Source organism: Puma concolor, chromosome A2 (genome assembly GCF_028749965.1).
Source record: "Puma concolor isolate L17-30 chromosome A2, mPumCon1.1.hap2, whole genome shotgun sequence".
Lineage (NCBI taxonomy): Eukaryota > Metazoa > Chordata > Mammalia > Carnivora > Felidae > Puma > Puma concolor.
In genome coordinates, this window is record NC_141668.1 from 162,301,423 (window position 1) to 162,317,064 (window position 15,642).

The following is a 15,642-nucleotide window of genomic DNA, read 5'->3' on the forward strand; positions in this document are numbered from 1 at the left end:
CGAAGTTTCGGGGCGGGTCCTGGGTTCATTCACAACATTCCTCTCCCGCCCCCCTCCGGCTGGACAGCGCGCCCCGGGCAGCTGGGGCTGCGCCCACACACGGCTTTGTTTACTGAGGGTCGCTTCCGGGCTCCGCAAGGGGACAATCAACAAGGCTCGGCCAGGGAGCGAGACTGAGCGGCGGGATTCCAGGGCAGCAGCTCGGCCCCTCCTCCCTCTGGGCTGTGTGATGCGAGAAACTCTCTCAGCGTCTCTGGGCGCGGAGTCAAGTTTTGATGTTCTGGGGCATGGCGGGGCGGGCGGGGGGCGGGGAGGATCACAGTCTCCTTGTAGAGCTCATGGGGGCTGCAGACCTCTCTAGAAATAGAGCTCAACTCAAGCCCTAAGAGAGGAACCCCTAATCCATTCTATGCCCTGAACATTACGTTGAGTCATAGGCAGTTGCTGATTTTCGACGGGTTTTGACCGACTAAAATGGCAGTTTCGTAAGATTTAACTAATACTTGTCGAATCCGATCACCTCTAATTGTTTTTCCGACCCATTTTGTCCTGGACACCGTCTCTCGCCCGGAAGCCGCCCTTGGTCTTGATCGCCGGCCCCGCCCCCACGGCCCACGCCATCCTTCCTTTCCCCTGTCCTTAGAAAACCCGACGTTTCCCCTTCGGCACGCTTTTCGCCATTATCATTACATTTCTGCATGTGTTTTAGCAGCTGTTTAGTTTCTGGCTCTTTCCTCTCCACCGAGACCCCCGGGGGCGGTCGTTTGTGTAATTGGTGCACTGCTACACCGCAAGCACCCGAACAGCAGCCGGCATACAGCAGTCAACCCGTAACCTACCGACTGAGCCAACTCAAACTCTGTTCCCGTTCCGCTGAAATGTCTACAAAGCAGGAAACACCGAAGCTGGCCCTTAAATGGCCCGATTGCTGTCCCCAGTCTCCCCACCCCATATGGAAACTGGCTTTTTCCTTCCAGGAATTTCCAGCTGCACTTTCTGGCCAGTGCCCAACCCACCATTCAGTAAACTCCCTCCGACCTGTGCTGTCCAGTAGGGTCACCACTGGCCACAAGTGACCTTTGAGCCCTTGAAATGGGGCCGGGCGGAATTGAGGTGTGCTGTAAATGTAACAAGATGGATTTCAAGGACTTAGTAGGAGGGCCACCTGGGTGCTTCAGTCGGTTAAGCGTGATCTCACAGCTTGTGAGTTCGAGCCCCACGTCTGGCTCTGAGCTGTCCCTGCTTCAGATTCTGTGCCTCCCCCCTCTGCTCATGCTCTATCCCCTTCTTTCCCTCTCTTAAAAATAAATAAACGTTAAAAAAAAAGTTGATTTAAAAAAAAAGGACTTAGGGAAAAAAAGGCAAAATATTTCACTAAGAATTATTTATTTAAAAAAAATTTTTTTAACGTTTATTTATTTTTTTTAATTTTTTTTCAACGTTTATTTATTTTTTGGGGGACAGAGAGAGACAGAGCATGAACGGGGGAGGGGCAGAGAGAGAGGGAGACACAGAATCCGAAACAGGCTCCAGGCTCTGAGCGGTCAGCCCAGAGCCTGACGCGGGGCTCGAACTCAGGGACTGCGAGATGGTGACCTGAGCCGAAGTCGGACGCTTAGCCGACTGAGCCACCCAGGCGCCCCAAGAATGATTTATACTGATGTGTTGAAATGGTAATATTTTAGGTAAGTTTGGGTTAAATAAAATACATGATTCAAATTAATTCCACCTGCTTCCTTTTATTTTTTTATATTTTATTTGGTATCAGGACACTTAAAGTTACACAGGCGACATGCATGGTTAACTTCTATTGGACAGCAGTGGTCTTGAGACACCACAACCTGTCATGATAGCAGCAGCAGGAACAACGTGGATAATAATGTGCTCTTGCTGTTCTGGCACATTATCACTTTTTTTTTGTTAAGTTTATTTACTTTGAGAGAGAGACAGAGAAAGCACAAGCTGGGGAGGGGCAGAGAGAGAGAATCCCAGGCAGGCTCCCCACGGTCAGCATGGAGTCTGAGGCGGGGCTCGAACTCCCTAACTGTGAGATCATGACCTGAGCCGAAGTCAAGAGTTGGATGCTTAACCGACTGAGTCACCCCGGTGCCCCTAGCATATAATCGCGTCTAAGCCTTCCAACAGTGCTGCAAAGTGGGGCTCGTTGCCTCCATTTCTCAGATGAGGAAACCGAGGCTTGGAGCGGGAAGTGCTTGCCCGAAGTTACCCAGTCTGGGATGCCCTAGACTTATTGCCAGAAAAGTCGAGGCAAAGACGGACCGATGGGGAAGGATAACTGGACTGTGGGGAGACGTGGGGAGGATGAGGAGGGACTTCAGTGAAGCCCACGTTTCAGGTGCTCCCCTTGCCAACAGGACCCCCAGAGCCACCCTTACCCGTGATCCTCTTCAGCAACTGGAACGTGGCTGTGTCAGCTAAGCCCAGGTCCCGGTCCCTGAGGATGCTTCAGTGGGTGTCCTGAGACGTTGAATCAGGGAAGTCACCCCAGGCTGCTCTAGTGGGTTAACCATAGGACGAATGGAGACTAGGGTATCACAGAGTGAGGATGTTATTTTATTCTCTGACATTAGATATTAATACTGTCACCATCCCCATCAGGCACAGAAAGGCCAGGTGAACTTGCTCAAGGTCCCCAGCAGGGAAAGGATAGGGCCCCGCCTTCAGCCTTCAAGCCCTGCGGGTGGTTCTGTCACATTGCTGGGGATCAAATGCACAGAGTCTGGGAAAACACCAACATTCTATTCCATTTCCCTGATTTTGCAGAGGAATGAGACCCAGAGAAGGTCAGAAAGTTACCCCAGGCCACGCAGTGATCCCAGGAGAATATATGAGGTCCGAAAGGCCCCTGGGAATCTCTTGGCCGGCTCTCCTCCCAGCAATGCTTTTAGGAGAGGTTGGGAGCCAGGTTCCAGACATTCACATGTCCTCCCTTCTCCATGCAGCCGGCGAACTTGGGCTTCAGAGAAATGGAAGCCACGTTTATCCCGCCAGGCCGCTGTGAGCTCATTGTCTAGGCATCCACGGCTCCTGACCCCAAACCCACATGTATTTGAGACCCGTGGGAAATAGGGTGGCCCCGGCGGCTCAGACGAAGGGGGATAAGGGCCCCCAGCTCTGTGGCCACCCCACCCCAATTTTTCCAGGGTCCCTCCCTTCTGCCAGCCCCCTGCACAAACCCATGCCCTTGTTGACTCAGGCAGGAAACCAGGCGGAGCAGTTTCACTTCCTGGTTCTGGTGCAGCCCCTCTGGCCTGTCCAACTGGCAAGATTTACTTCTTACATTTCTTTTCTTCCCTTTTGGAACACAGGTTCACGGGCTGAATGTCAGGGCCCCGCCAGGAAAAACGGGCATTCAGGCGGAGGGGGATGATGGAAGCAAGACAGGAGAGGCTTGGGAAGGAATAATTGTATCTGAAAAGCCACACTTAGTGACTGCTCTGGCCCTGGAGAGAGGGCCAGGGTGGCGGGCAAGAGAGGACCGGCTGAGTGGCTAGTCTCAGGCTCCAATCTTTGGACAAAGGCAACTCTCACAGCCCTCAGGCTCCAGAATTCTCCTGAGGGAGGGGTGTTAAGATCCCCATTTAGCAGATGGGGAAACTGAGGCTCAGTGAAGTGACAGGACTTGCTCAAGGTCACACAGCCAGGAAGTGGCAGAAACTGACCCTGAACTCAAGGTGGAGGTATTTCCCAAAGTCTGGGGCTCTTGGTTTCAGCACCAATGGGGGGGATTTCGTGGGCAGGTGGAGGGAAGAGCAGAGAAGGAAAAGCCACGCCGCTGGCAGAGGCGGTTTGGGGAGGCTGCGGGGGTTGGGGGAAAGGGGAACAAGTGGGTTGACATTCCAGACCTCATACCTGTTGCGCCTGAATGCCTTTTCCTCGCCCCTGGGGTCCTCCTCACAAGGGCTGGCGTCAGAGGGACAAAGGGAGCAGGTTCACGGGAGTCCCTGGCCCGCCGGGGCGCCGCCAGCCTCAGTGGCGCTGGCCTGGATTCGAGGTGCCTCCTGGTGGCCGAGGGAGGCACCAGAGGGCCCTTGGAGCCCACCTTCCCCCAGTCCTTGCCCTTCCAAGATTCCAGATAAAGGTTAAACGAGAATTTCCCAAAGAGGAAGAAATCATGAGCCTCACGGACATATAAAGACGGACCCGTGTTAAAACGTTTATTGAGCGCATGTGGGAAGCAGGCAGATGTTCTACGCGGTTCAAAAGAGAGTCTGGAGAACAGGCACTTTTACATATCAGACTATTTACCCAAATCCACGTGCAGATGGGGGCAAACTGTTATTTTCCACAGGGGAGGAGGGTTGTCAAAGAAACCTCTCCCGGACCGGATGGGATTTGCACGTCTACAGATAAGAGTGGTTTTATAGTGCTACCAATTGCTTACAATTTACAGAGCTGAGAGTTCAAAGACAATGCTATGAATCACATTAACCCGGAAGGGTGTGTTGTATAGAGATGATGCACTGAATAACCAGAACTGATTCATTGAAATGCAAAATTTTCCTTGCAAAAGAAAAAAAAAAAAACAATACATTACTTCCTTCCTTCAATGAACACCTACTGTGCACCGTCCTAGGTGTTGGGAGACTCAGCAGTGAACAAAGGAGCAAAGGAGAAAAGTCTGGAGCGGAGCAGAGTGACCACTCCTGGGGGTGGAGGTGTGGGAGGGCCGAGAGGGGCTCCCGGAGGCGGCATCCAGGAGGTGGAGGGAACCACAGCAGGAGGCAGGACGGGAGGCAAGGGGGCGGTGGCCAGCCTGAGGTTTGTTTTCTGTTCTCTCCACTAGAATGCCAGTTTTCAGCTCTACCTAGCTGTGCTTGGCACACAGTAGGTAGACAACAAATGCCCGGCTGGCAATGTGGCTTCCTCTCAAAAGGCAGAAGCCGCTCGCTGTCTGCTTAGGGGATAAACCACCGTGCTGTGACCAGATGGCAGGGGCGCCCAGGTTGCCCAAATGGGGCTCAAGGTGGGGCGTGCCCCGAGGATCAGACTCCCAACCCCAGGCCTGCCCTCCATCCTCCAGCCTCCTCCCCGCCCCCCCCACAGAAACCTGAGCGCTGGATCCGGGGAAACCCCAAACTAGTCTTTCCATCAAATTTGGGTCCTGTTGCCACAAGTCCCAATTTTTCTTTTCTTCTTTTTTTTTTTTTTGTAAAGTAGGCTTCAGGCCCAGAGTGGGGCTTGAACTCATAACCCTCAGATCAAGACCTGAGCTGAGATCAAGAGTTGGACGCGTGGGGCACCTGAGTGGCTCTTGGTTTCCGCCCAGGTCACGATCTCTCGATCGGGGAGCCTGCGTAGGGCTCCAGGCTGACGGAGTGGAGCCTGCTTGGGATTCTCTCCCTCTCTCTGCCCCTCCCCCACCTGTGCTATTTCTGTTTCTCTCAAAATAAACTTAAAAAAAAAAAAAAAAGAAAAAAAAAGAGCCAGCCAGGTGCCCCAGCCCTGATGGTTCAAGTTGTAACTTACAATTTCTGTGTGTGTGAAACTGCTCACAAACAAAATCTGTCAATTAAAAGAGTGGTTCAGGGAGCCTGGGTGGCTCGGTCAGTTAAGCATTCAGACTCTTGGTTTTGGCTCGGGTCATGATCTCAAGTTCCTGAGATCGAGGCCCGCATAGGAATCTGCACGAACAGTGTGTAGCCTGCTTGGGATTCTCTCCCCCTCTCTCAAAACAAACTTAGAAAAAAAAAAAGCACACAGCTCAGCGGCATTCAGCACGTTCACCACGTTAAGCAGCCGCCCCTGCAAACCTTTTCTTCCTGGAGGACGTGACCCCAGCGTCCAATGGTGGACCCCGCCCCCCACTCCCCGGGTCCCCCAAGAACCACCCATCTGCTTTCTGGTTCTCTGTGGGCTGGCCCGTTCGGCACGTCTCCCATAAACGAGAGCATACAGCACGTGGCCTTTCACAGCGGCCTCCTCTCCCAGAGCGTGGACTCGAGGTTCAACGTGGCAGCGAGCTGGCGCTTTGTACCTTCGCGGCAGAATGTGACTGCGTCGCGCAAACACGCCCTTTATCCTCCGTCTGCTCAGGGGTATCTGGGCCGTTTCTGTCTTCTGGTGACTGAAACTGGCAGCGCTGTGAACGCTCACATCCGAGCCGCTGGTCAGGCCCCCGTCCTCAATCCTTTTGGGCGCGCGCCCGGGAGCGGAACGGCCAGGTCGTGGGTAATTCTACGCTGAACTTACTGAGCGAGGGGCCACCACACCGTTCTCCACGGCGGTCGTCCCCTACTGTGCAGAAAAATTTTAGGCGTTCAAAAAATTTTGACCACCACTCCACGGGATCGAGAAAAGCTGCCAGCGGTGGGTCAGGCTGGCCGGGAAAGGACAGGCCACCGGGGGTTCGGTCACCCACACGTGCGGCCGACCACACCCACAGGTGCCACCACCTCCCCTGGACAGCAGTTCAGTGTCACCCAGACCGCAGCCGAGTCCGTCAGCTGTGACCTGCTCCCCACACCCCTGGGGCATGGCAGGGGTGCTGGGGGTGCGGGAAGAAGGCCGACAAGCTCTTGGCTGATTCGCAGGCACCGTGTGGTCCAGCAGGACCGCGAACAATGACCGTAGGAGGAGGGACCCAGGAGGGAGCAGGGGAGGGAGCAGGAGAGGCAGCGGACGGGCAGCGGGGATCGGGGACCCCGTCAGCGGCTGTGCAAATCCCTGCTTGGTAGCGTTTACACCACCTAGCCTGGGCATCACGGGGGTTGGGCTGGCACGGAAAGCACTGGGCACGGCGCCTGGGCCACTCGCAGCGCCGCACACGTACGAGCCGTCAGGACTAAACATCGAGGTGGCCTCGAGCAGCTGACGAGCGCGTCCGGGCTTACCCAGCACGGAGACCCTACCAGGTGGCGTCAGCCTGTCACACGGGTGGGAAAGGAGCTCCCCGGGACGCCTGGCTGGCCTCTGGCAGAGGCAGTGACCTGGGCATGCCCGCAGGGGGTGTCAGGTAAGTGAGGAAGCTGGTGGGAACGGCCCAGGGGGTGAGGGACGAAAAGCCTCTTCTTCGGCTCCTGGGCTGAAAGTGCAGAAGCCTCTCCGTCCCTCCCCGGGCACACGGCCGGTCTCCGGTGGAAGCCGCCGGGACCGGCCTGGGCCGGGGCACCGAGGCGCCAGCTCCAGAAACAGCCCGCTCACAGGAGCACGTGAATGGCATGTGGGAGGAACGGCGGGCAGGTTTATTGCTCTGGGTTGGACCAGTGGAGGGAAGACCGGAGGAGGGGGACAAGGACACAAGAAACCAGCTTCCGGGGTTCTTCGGGCCCTGGGAGTCTGACCGGTGCGTTTCAGGTCCGCGGCTCGCCTACTCTTTCCCCAAGGAAACTCGAGGTGCGTGAACCCAAGGCTCTGGAGAGCTCGGCTCCTCCCTGTGGTGCCACCTGCGGGGTCACCGGCATGGATCTGAGCACGGAGGCTGCGCCGATGGCCTCCACTGGGCTGGTGTCCTTAGGAAGGCGTCTTGGTGGAGGAGGAAGAGGCTGCCTCCTTCTTCTTGGCGGGGGCCTTCAGCAGCGCCAGCTTCTTGGGTAGGCTGGCGCCGGCTTTCATGACCACGTCATGTTCGATCTTCTTCCGGATCCCGACCTCCAGGTCCTGAGGGGGCAACCACAGGGCGGTGAAACTGGGTCCTGAGGTGGGGGTGGGGTGGGGGGCTGACCCGTCACCCTCTTTCTGCCAAGAGCTCACAGGAGACTGCATGAGCAACTTCCCACAAACGGTACCTGGGGTCTGGGGTTTAAATGCAACAAGTCCTGTTCTCTTCCCTGAACCTCAGCTTCCAAACCTCTACGCATCCCCATTTTACAGATGGGGAAACACGTTCCAGCAATGTGGAGGCACCTGCCCAGGGTTCCCAAGACAGGTGAGTGAAGGGGGACTGGAACCCAGCATGCCCAGAGCCTTTGGTCTCGGTTTCCAGGCATCAGTCCCCTCTTGTCACGTGTTATCTCCACTTGGCAGATGGTGGCCTGGGGCTCTGAGACAGAAATGTCAGAGAGCAAAGGCACATGGGTTTGGGTCCAAAACTGGTAGTTTAATCGTATTTCCCAAACTGCCCCATCCTGCCTATGAGTTCCAATGACCAACACCACCGCGACTGTCACATACCTAGATGCAGGGAACAGAACAGCAAACAAGACACAGAAAAGTCTCTGCTCTCAGGGAGCTGACACTCAGCATGTATATGCAGACAACATAAATTCCCATAACCCACTAGGTGAAAGTGATGGTAAGTGCTGCTGTGGAAGAAACAAACAAGGGATAACAAGCGAGGGGTGGGGGCTGTTACCAGGGACAGCCCCTCGGAAGTAACGCCTGCAGTCAGACTAGACTCAGAGGAAGGGAGCCGTGTGGATTTCTGGGAGAAGAATCCCACAGGAAACAGCGAGTGCAAAAGTGCTGAGGTGGGATAAGGAGTAGTTAAGGGGCCAGTGAGCAAGGGGGAGAGTGGGAGATTAGGGCAGGGAGGTGACAAGGGCAGATCACGCAGGGCCCTGTGGGCCACGGGGAGGATCTGAGCTTTTCTTGGGGTCACGTGGGAGGCACTGACGGCTGGGAGCAGGGGGGCTCGGCCAGACTTGGGTGCTCACTGGCGCCCTCTGGCCGCTGTGGTAGGGGGTAGGAGATCAGGGAGGGTGCACCTGCCCTGGTCCGGGTGGTGGTTGATGGGGTGGGAACAGGAAGGGGGTCAGGGAGGTGGGAAATGGGTGGATTCTAAACTAATACTGAGGGCAAAAAGGACGGGATCAGACCCAAATGTGAGAGAAGGGGGGAAACGATGATCTCAAGTATCTGGAAGGACAGAATCTTCCTGAATCAAAAACGGTGGCAGGGTCATGTCGGGGAGGGAGAGGGAAGCATCAGGAGTTTGGTTTTGGATGTGCTGAGACTGAGACGCCCATGTGACAGTCCGCCTCCCGCTGCCACATGGAGGTAAGCAGGCCCTGGGGTCTCAGAAAACCTATGCTCTGAGCAAACGAAACAACCTGCTCAAGATCACGCATTAGTTCGAGTGGAGTACAATTTGAACTCAAATCTGACTCCAGTAAAACTAGTTTTAAATCTCTGTAAACTTCTTTATAAGCTCCACCCTAGCCACCTACATAAAGAGGTTGCATTTAAACACAACCACAAAAATGACAACCAACGCAGCTAACGTTTACTTGTGTCCTGTGCTGTTCTCAGCGGTTTACAAGTGCCCTATGGCATTAAATCCTTACGACTCTAGAAAGAAAGGTGCAATCACTATGACCATGTGACAGCTAAGAGACTTCGGGTGAAGAAATAGCCGTTGACGGCTGCGATCGCACCCGCGCGGCCTTCCTTCGAAACTGGGGTTTCTACTTCCCATGCCACCTCCCCTCCCAAGTTCCACTAACGAACGGTAACAGCGAGAGCAACTGGCGTGCGTTTAACACTTCCTGCACGTCAGGCCGTGCTTCTACGGGGTCCGGTGAACGATGTGGGAGGTTCCGGTACCCACGGCACAGGAGGGCGGAACTGAGGCTCCGAGAGCGGAGTTCTCCAGGCTCCCCCCTCCGCCCTTCGCCAGCCTCCAGGCTCCCCCACCGGCTCCAGTCTCCATCCTCCGCCCATCACCGCCTTCAGGCTCCTCGCACACCCCCACTCACCTTCTTGAGCTTTCGCTGCTGCACGATGCGTGCCTTCTTGGGGGCGATGACACGACCTGGGAAGAGACGCACTCGTGTGAGGCCGGGGAGCCCTGGGTCCCCCTCGCCCCCCAGAGCCCTCAACAGCTCCTCACCACCCTTCCTCGGGCCTCGGTTCCGCTCGGAGGCCGCCGCCGCCGCCTTGCTCTTCCCCGGCTTCCGCGCCTGGAACTTGCGCTGCCCCTGCGCCATGATGCGGCACGCACCGGAAGAGGCGGGGCTGCGAGGAAATACAGCCGGAAGACGCAGAGCACGACGGGATACAGTGGGGCCGGCGGGGCGCGCGCAAAGACTCACGGGACACAACGGGGCAAGGCATTAAAGAGACAGACGCCCACAGACGTAGATGATACACGGAGGGCTTTGCAAAACCTTCCAAAGAAAGGTTAGGATGATCAGCTAACGCTTCCTGAGCGCTGTTTTGTAGAACTTAGTTTTATGCTCTTTGTACATAAAAGCTGGTCTAGGATTCTTCACCAACTGAGCCACCCAGGCACCCCTAAACATAAAATTTTAGTATCATAAACGTAAAATCGTCAAACCACAGCCTGCAGAGCAGGTGCCTGAGATCGCAAGTAAGATTTTCCTGGAATGAGGGCCAGTGTCAGGGGTGAGGTAAGGTCAAGTTGTGCAAGAAGCTGTACTTGATTACTGAGCTTTTTGGGGTGCCGTTTAAAATTCTGCACCCCAGGTACCATCCTAGTTCCGGCCCTGAAGCAACCTGAGACCATTTTATACATGAAAACACCAAGACACGAGGAGGTGAAGTGACTCGACCAAGGTCACACAGCAGAGAAAGTGGCTGAGCTGGGTTTTGAACTTGGGCAGGCTGGCTCCAGTTACAGGGCTCCTAAAGCCATGCAAAGGCCCTGTGTGCAAAGGCCCTGCTCTAGGAAGAAGTGTAGCTGTGGGGAAGAAAGTCAGTTTTGGGGCAAGCCATTCAATGAGTAAGTTTATTACAAAACCTAAGGGAATGGGGGCAGGATATGGAGAGTCAGCTCGGTTACTTCTGGGGTCCAGCTGGGGTACCCGCCCTCAGGAGACGGTGGTGCTTAGGGCTGCCCGGAGCTCCTCAGGAGCAAAGACCCCCAGTTCTGTGATGATGCCGCCGGTGATAAGGTTGTGGGGGGTGACATCGAAGGCAGGATTCCAAACCCCAATCCCTGCAGGAGAGAAGGAGGAGGCAAGAAGGCAGTATTTGGCTCTGTGACAGCTCTCAAGCTGTTGTGTCCCGTCTCCCCCATGGGGGTTCTGGGACTTCGAGAATCCTTGAGAACCCGGGAATAGTCACTCTGCAAATGCACGAGGGCGTGGGTTTTAGCACTCAGTAACAACCCTGTTGGCATCGTCTCAGAAGGTTTAGAAGTCTTACACCCATCTATCCCGCTTCCGCCTGCTCCAAGGATCACATTAAGAACCTCAGAGAACCCACCCGAGAGCCTTTGCACGGGCAGTCCCCTCTGCCTCCAACATACACACGACTCACTCACTGTTTCGTTTCCTTCAGGTCTCTGCTCAGATGTCACCTTCTCAGCGACGCCTTCTCTAATCATTCTGTCTAAATCTCCCTGCACCAACACTTCCTGTGCCTTTCCTTGCCTTTTCTCCTCAGCCCTTGCCCGCCTCTAACACACACTGTGATTTTGTTATTTATCTTGGATTGTCAGCTCCACAAAGCAGGGATTTTATGACCTTTTCATACCTGTATCCCTTGCGTTTAGCACAGCACCTAGCATCGGTCAGGTACCCTAAAATATTTGCTGAGTCAATAACCACCATTTACACAAGAGGCTGCAAACTGGGGGCCCGTGACGATTTTCTCTGGCTCACAGTTCTTGCTTTTTTTAATGTTTGTTTTTGAGAGAGAGAGAGAGAGAGAGCACGTGTGTGCACAGGGGGGAGGGGCAGAGACAGAGGGAGACAGAGGATCTGAAGTGGGTTCTGAGCTGGCCAGCCCCGATGCGGGGCTCGAATTCACGAACTGTGAGATCATGACCTGAGCTCAAGTCCGATGCTTAACCGACTGAGCCACCCAGATGCCCCATGTAATTGTTACTATCCAATGAGCACTAAGTAAGGGTCAGGCGCGGTTCCTCATGTCACCTGGGCTGATTCGCTGACCACCCAGGGGTTTGTGAGGCGGGTCATAGTAAGAGTGCATCTCACAGACGTGAACGCTGGGGCTCTTGGGGATGGGAGAACTCAGGCAGCCTGCTCCAGGTGGGGTGGGGAAGCTGAGAGCATCAGTGTCTCTTCACAGGCACTGGGCTAGCCAGTATTCTTATTTCTTCTTCAAGGGAGGAAAACGAAATGGAGAAGAGCAGGACAGCTTGCCTGAAGTCTCCTAACTCATTAGTTGTACATTCTGACCTTGAATCTGACCTTCGAGATGCTTCTGTTCCAAGAAATGGGTCGAAGGAGCCGCTTATGCCCCAGAAGGCCCGTGATGCCCTAAATCCACCTGCCCCCAGGAAGGGGCCAAGGTGCCTAAAGGGACGTGCCCAGGTGCCGTGGTGCCCACCTCTAAGGGGCCGGCTTACCAGGGGCTGCAATCCTGACCCCGTTGACGTCGGTCAGCTCCCGCCCTGGGCGCTCCTCGATGACGATGTCCCTGCCTGTCTCCAGATGGAGGTCACACGAGGAGCTGGGGGCAGCCACGTAGAAGGGGATGCCGTGGTGCTTGGCAGCGATGGCCAGCTGGTAGGTGCCCACCTTGTTGGCTGTGTCACCGTTGGCAACCACGCGGTCGGCTCCTACGATGACGGCTGGGGAGCAAGATGCTGGGGTCCTCACCTGGCCCCGGACGCCTGGAAGCCCTGCCCACCGGCATCGCGCCCGCTGACCTGACACCCCTCTGTGGGCCATGGCGGCTGCTGCCGTGCTGTCGGCGATGAGCGTGGCGGGGATCTGCTCGTAGACCAGCTCGAAGGCAGTCAGCCGGGCTCCCTGGTTGTAGGGCCGGGTCTCCGTGCAGAAGGCGTGGTCCAGACGGCCCAGGGTGTGCAGCGAGCGGATCACCCCTGTAGGGCTCGGCCCACCAGAAGGTCAGGATGAAACAGACAGCGACACTTGGACCGAGTGGCTCGCTGTTTAGAAGCACAGCTCACCAAAGCCTCACCAGGCACAGTCTCATCCCCGGGCTCCTGCAGTGATGATTTCCTCTGCCCAGTATGTGTGGGCTTAGAGAACACCTTCTCCGGGAGGCCCTCCCTGATTCCTCGAGCTCGCACAGCCACCCCCCCCCAACCCTCCGACCCCTTCCCTGCTCTTTCGTACTCATCACCCTCGAACGCAGCGTGCGTATTTACCGACTTGCTTGTGTTACTTCTTCCTATTTTCCTGTTCCTTGGGGCAGAGGTTTTGTCTACTGTTTTCACTGCTGGGTCCCCAGTGCCTAGAACTGTGCCTGGTACACAGCAGGTGCTTAGTAAGCATTGAGTGAATTGAGGAATGCATGTATGCAGGAATGGTGGGGTACTCGGGTTCTTAATTGATGTTTATTGAGTGAATAAACGAGTATTTTGCCATCAAGGCCTCAGTCCCCAAGCACAAGGGCAGGACCCAGGCAGGTAGGCAAATCTCCGAGAATTTAGGGTCAAGTGGCATCTACTATTTTGACCCCCAGGACCTGTTCCCCACTGTCCTGGTCACAGCTACCCCAATCTTTCTTTTGGGGGGCCACTCCCTTCTCAGTCCTCTTGGAGTTCACATCGTGCCCATTCTGAGCATAAGGCTCAGTCTGGGCCCGTTGACCGATTGATCCTGGATGGGCAAGTGGCCCTATCAGAGCCCCTGAGATATAAGGAGACTTTTCCAGCACTGTCAGCACAGAGACCCTTGGCTCTTTTCCTCATGATCTGAATCCTAGCAGCCTCCCTGCTGACCCGTGGAGCATGAGAATGATGCCATCGCGGAGGGCAGGATTTAGGGGACAGGGATAGATGGATCCTGATGCCACTATCTAACACCTGGATCCAGCCACACCTGAAGCCAACCACCTAAGCACTTCTGTACAAGAATAACTTCACCGGGGCACGTGGCTGGCTCAGTCGGGTAAGCATCTGATTTTGGCTCAGGTCATGATCTCATGGCCCCACATCGGGCTCTCTGCTGTCAGCACAGAGCCTGCTTCAGATCCTCTGCCCTTCTCTCTCTGCCCCTCCCCCACTCGCTTGCTCTCTCTCAAAAATAAATAAATGTTAAAAAGTAGTTAAACTTATTAAAAAAAAAAAAAAGGAACAACTTCACATCTTTTTGGTGGGTAAAGTGACTAGGGTTTCTTTCTCTAGCATCCAAAAGGGGCCCTTCCCCCTTCCCATGATGCCCACTCACCCAGGGCTGTGCCATAGCCAGCAGTGGCCAGGGCACCAGTGTTGCAGTGGGTCAACACGGTCACCTTGCCGCCCCCAGGAGCCACCTGCTCCAGGAGGTGGCGGGCTCCTAGGTCCCCGATGCTCCGATTGTCTTTGAGGTCTTTCTCCAACATGTCCTCGGCACAGCAGATCACTCTGGGGCCGACAAGGGGCTCTCAGCACCAGCCACCAGGCCTTGGGGCCCAGGCTAGCCCCTCCTCCCTGCCCAACACCGCTCAGTAGGAGCCCTCCTGCTCACAGCCTCTCCAGGCTGTGGGACCTGCACTCTTCTGGACTGTCACCTGTCACACCACTTGCTCACTTAACGTATGTTTACTGAGTACCTCATGGGCGTGGAGGGCACAGCACAAAAATTTCTGCCCCTGTGGAGCTCCCGCTAGGGTGGGGGAGGCAGGTGGTAAGCAATTAATGAAGGAGAAGGCAGCCGAGTCAGGGGACAGAGATGGGGTACAGGAGGTGTGGGGAAGACAGAAACCTGAAACCTGACAGAGAGTAAGCTCTGTGGATACCCGGCCTGCAAGAGATGGCGTGTGCAAAGGCCCTGAGACAGGAGTAAGCTTGGTAAGGTCAAGAAACATGCCAAGTGACCACGTAGCTGCAACAGAGAAGAGTACAAAAACAAAAGGGCAGGGAAGGGATCAAGGCAGGAAGCAAAATTCCTCAAAAGAAAAACTAGGAGAATGCAGTGGCTCCAAAAGGGATGAGGCAGATGGGGCTGGGCATGTTCTGGGGAGGCAGACTCAAGAGACTTGAACTTGAGTGCAAGAGCCTTGGGACCCAGCTGTCCGGTAAGGGCTCTTAGTCCCGTTTGCGTGGCCTTGGACTGACATGCCGTGCCTCAGTTTTCCTGTATGTAAAACGGGTCGCTGTGCGAAAAGATGAGTCAACAGCTTCCACGCGGAGCAGTCTTTGGCCCAAGGCCTCCCTACCTCTCCCGGACCGTCTCTTCCGTGGCGCCCTCGCGCTCGGCCTCCAAGGCTGCGGCGTCGGCCAGCTGGCTGGCCGCGCGGGCCAGGTTGACCGCGGTGGGCCGGGCGGTGACCAGGAAGCTCAGCGCGTCGCGCACGAAAGCCACCAGTGCGGCGAGGCCCGGTCCCCCCGCACCCGCCTGCAGCTCCACGGCGAGGCTGAGACAGCCCACGAGCGCGATGGCCGGGGCGCCGCGCACCTGGAGGGGAGGGATCGGGGCGTCAGAAGGGGCCGCCCCCCTCCCATCCCTGCCCCGTCGCGGCGCCGCGCGGTCCCACCTTCATGGCGCGGATAGCCTCCCAGGCCTGGCGCACCGAGCCCACTGCCTCGTAGCGGCTGTGCTGGGGCAGCAGCAGCTGGTCGAGGATCTCCAGCGAGCCCCGGGAGTAGCGGATCGCCTCCAAGGCCATGGTACCGCCGCCTCGCTCACGCCGCTCTGGAAGGACGAGGTCGGGGGGGGGGGGGGGGGGGCTCCCTGCGCATGCGCGGGGATAGGACGCAAGGAGTGGGCAGGACCCGCCCCGCCCTTTCGGAAGGAGGCGCGTGCGCACAGCAACCCCGCAGGACCGCCGGTCCAGGAGGCCGAGCCCGCCCTACCCCTAGGG

General features: G+C 56.2%; 2 protein-coding genes across 3 annotated transcripts; both read right to left on the reverse strand.

The window, feature by feature from the left end:
• Window positions 1-7,402: 7,402 nt before the first annotated feature.
• On the reverse strand, window positions 7,403-9,920 carry CA2H19orf53 (chromosome A2 C19orf53 homolog). Its single transcript, XM_025916228.2, has 3 exons — window positions 9,791-9,920; window positions 9,657-9,712; window positions 7,403-7,620 (listed from the first exon to the last, which is right to left on the reverse strand). Exons 1-3 carry the CDS (start codon window positions 9,885-9,887, stop codon window positions 7,474-7,476), a joined length of 300 nt encoding a protein of 99 aa, XP_025772013.1. The 5' UTR covers window positions 9,888-9,920; the 3' UTR covers window positions 7,403-7,473.
• Window positions 9,921-9,938: 18 nt separating this feature from the next.
• On the reverse strand, window positions 9,939-15,508 carry MRI1 (methylthioribose-1-phosphate isomerase 1). 2 transcript variants are annotated; one of them, XR_015248508.1, is made up of 7 exons: window positions 15,316-15,508; window positions 14,998-15,236; window positions 14,028-14,203; window positions 12,539-12,715; window positions 12,236-12,460; window positions 10,661-10,858; window positions 9,939-10,067 (listed from the first exon to the last, which is right to left on the reverse strand). XR_015248508.1 is itself a non-coding variant. In XM_086698918.1 (6 exons), the coding sequence occupies exons 1-6, from the start codon at window positions 15,445-15,447 to the stop codon at window positions 10,731-10,733; spliced, it is 1,077 nt and encodes a 358-aa protein (XP_086555044.1). In that variant the 5' UTR covers window positions 15,448-15,507; the 3' UTR covers window positions 10,620-10,730. The 2 variants fall into 2 exon arrangements, 1 of the variants encoding a protein (XP_086555044.1); XM_086698918.1 differs by lacking the exon at window positions 9,939-10,067 and having other exon boundaries at window positions 10,620-10,858; window positions 15,316-15,507.
• Between the last annotated feature and the right edge of the window lie 134 nt (window positions 15,509-15,642).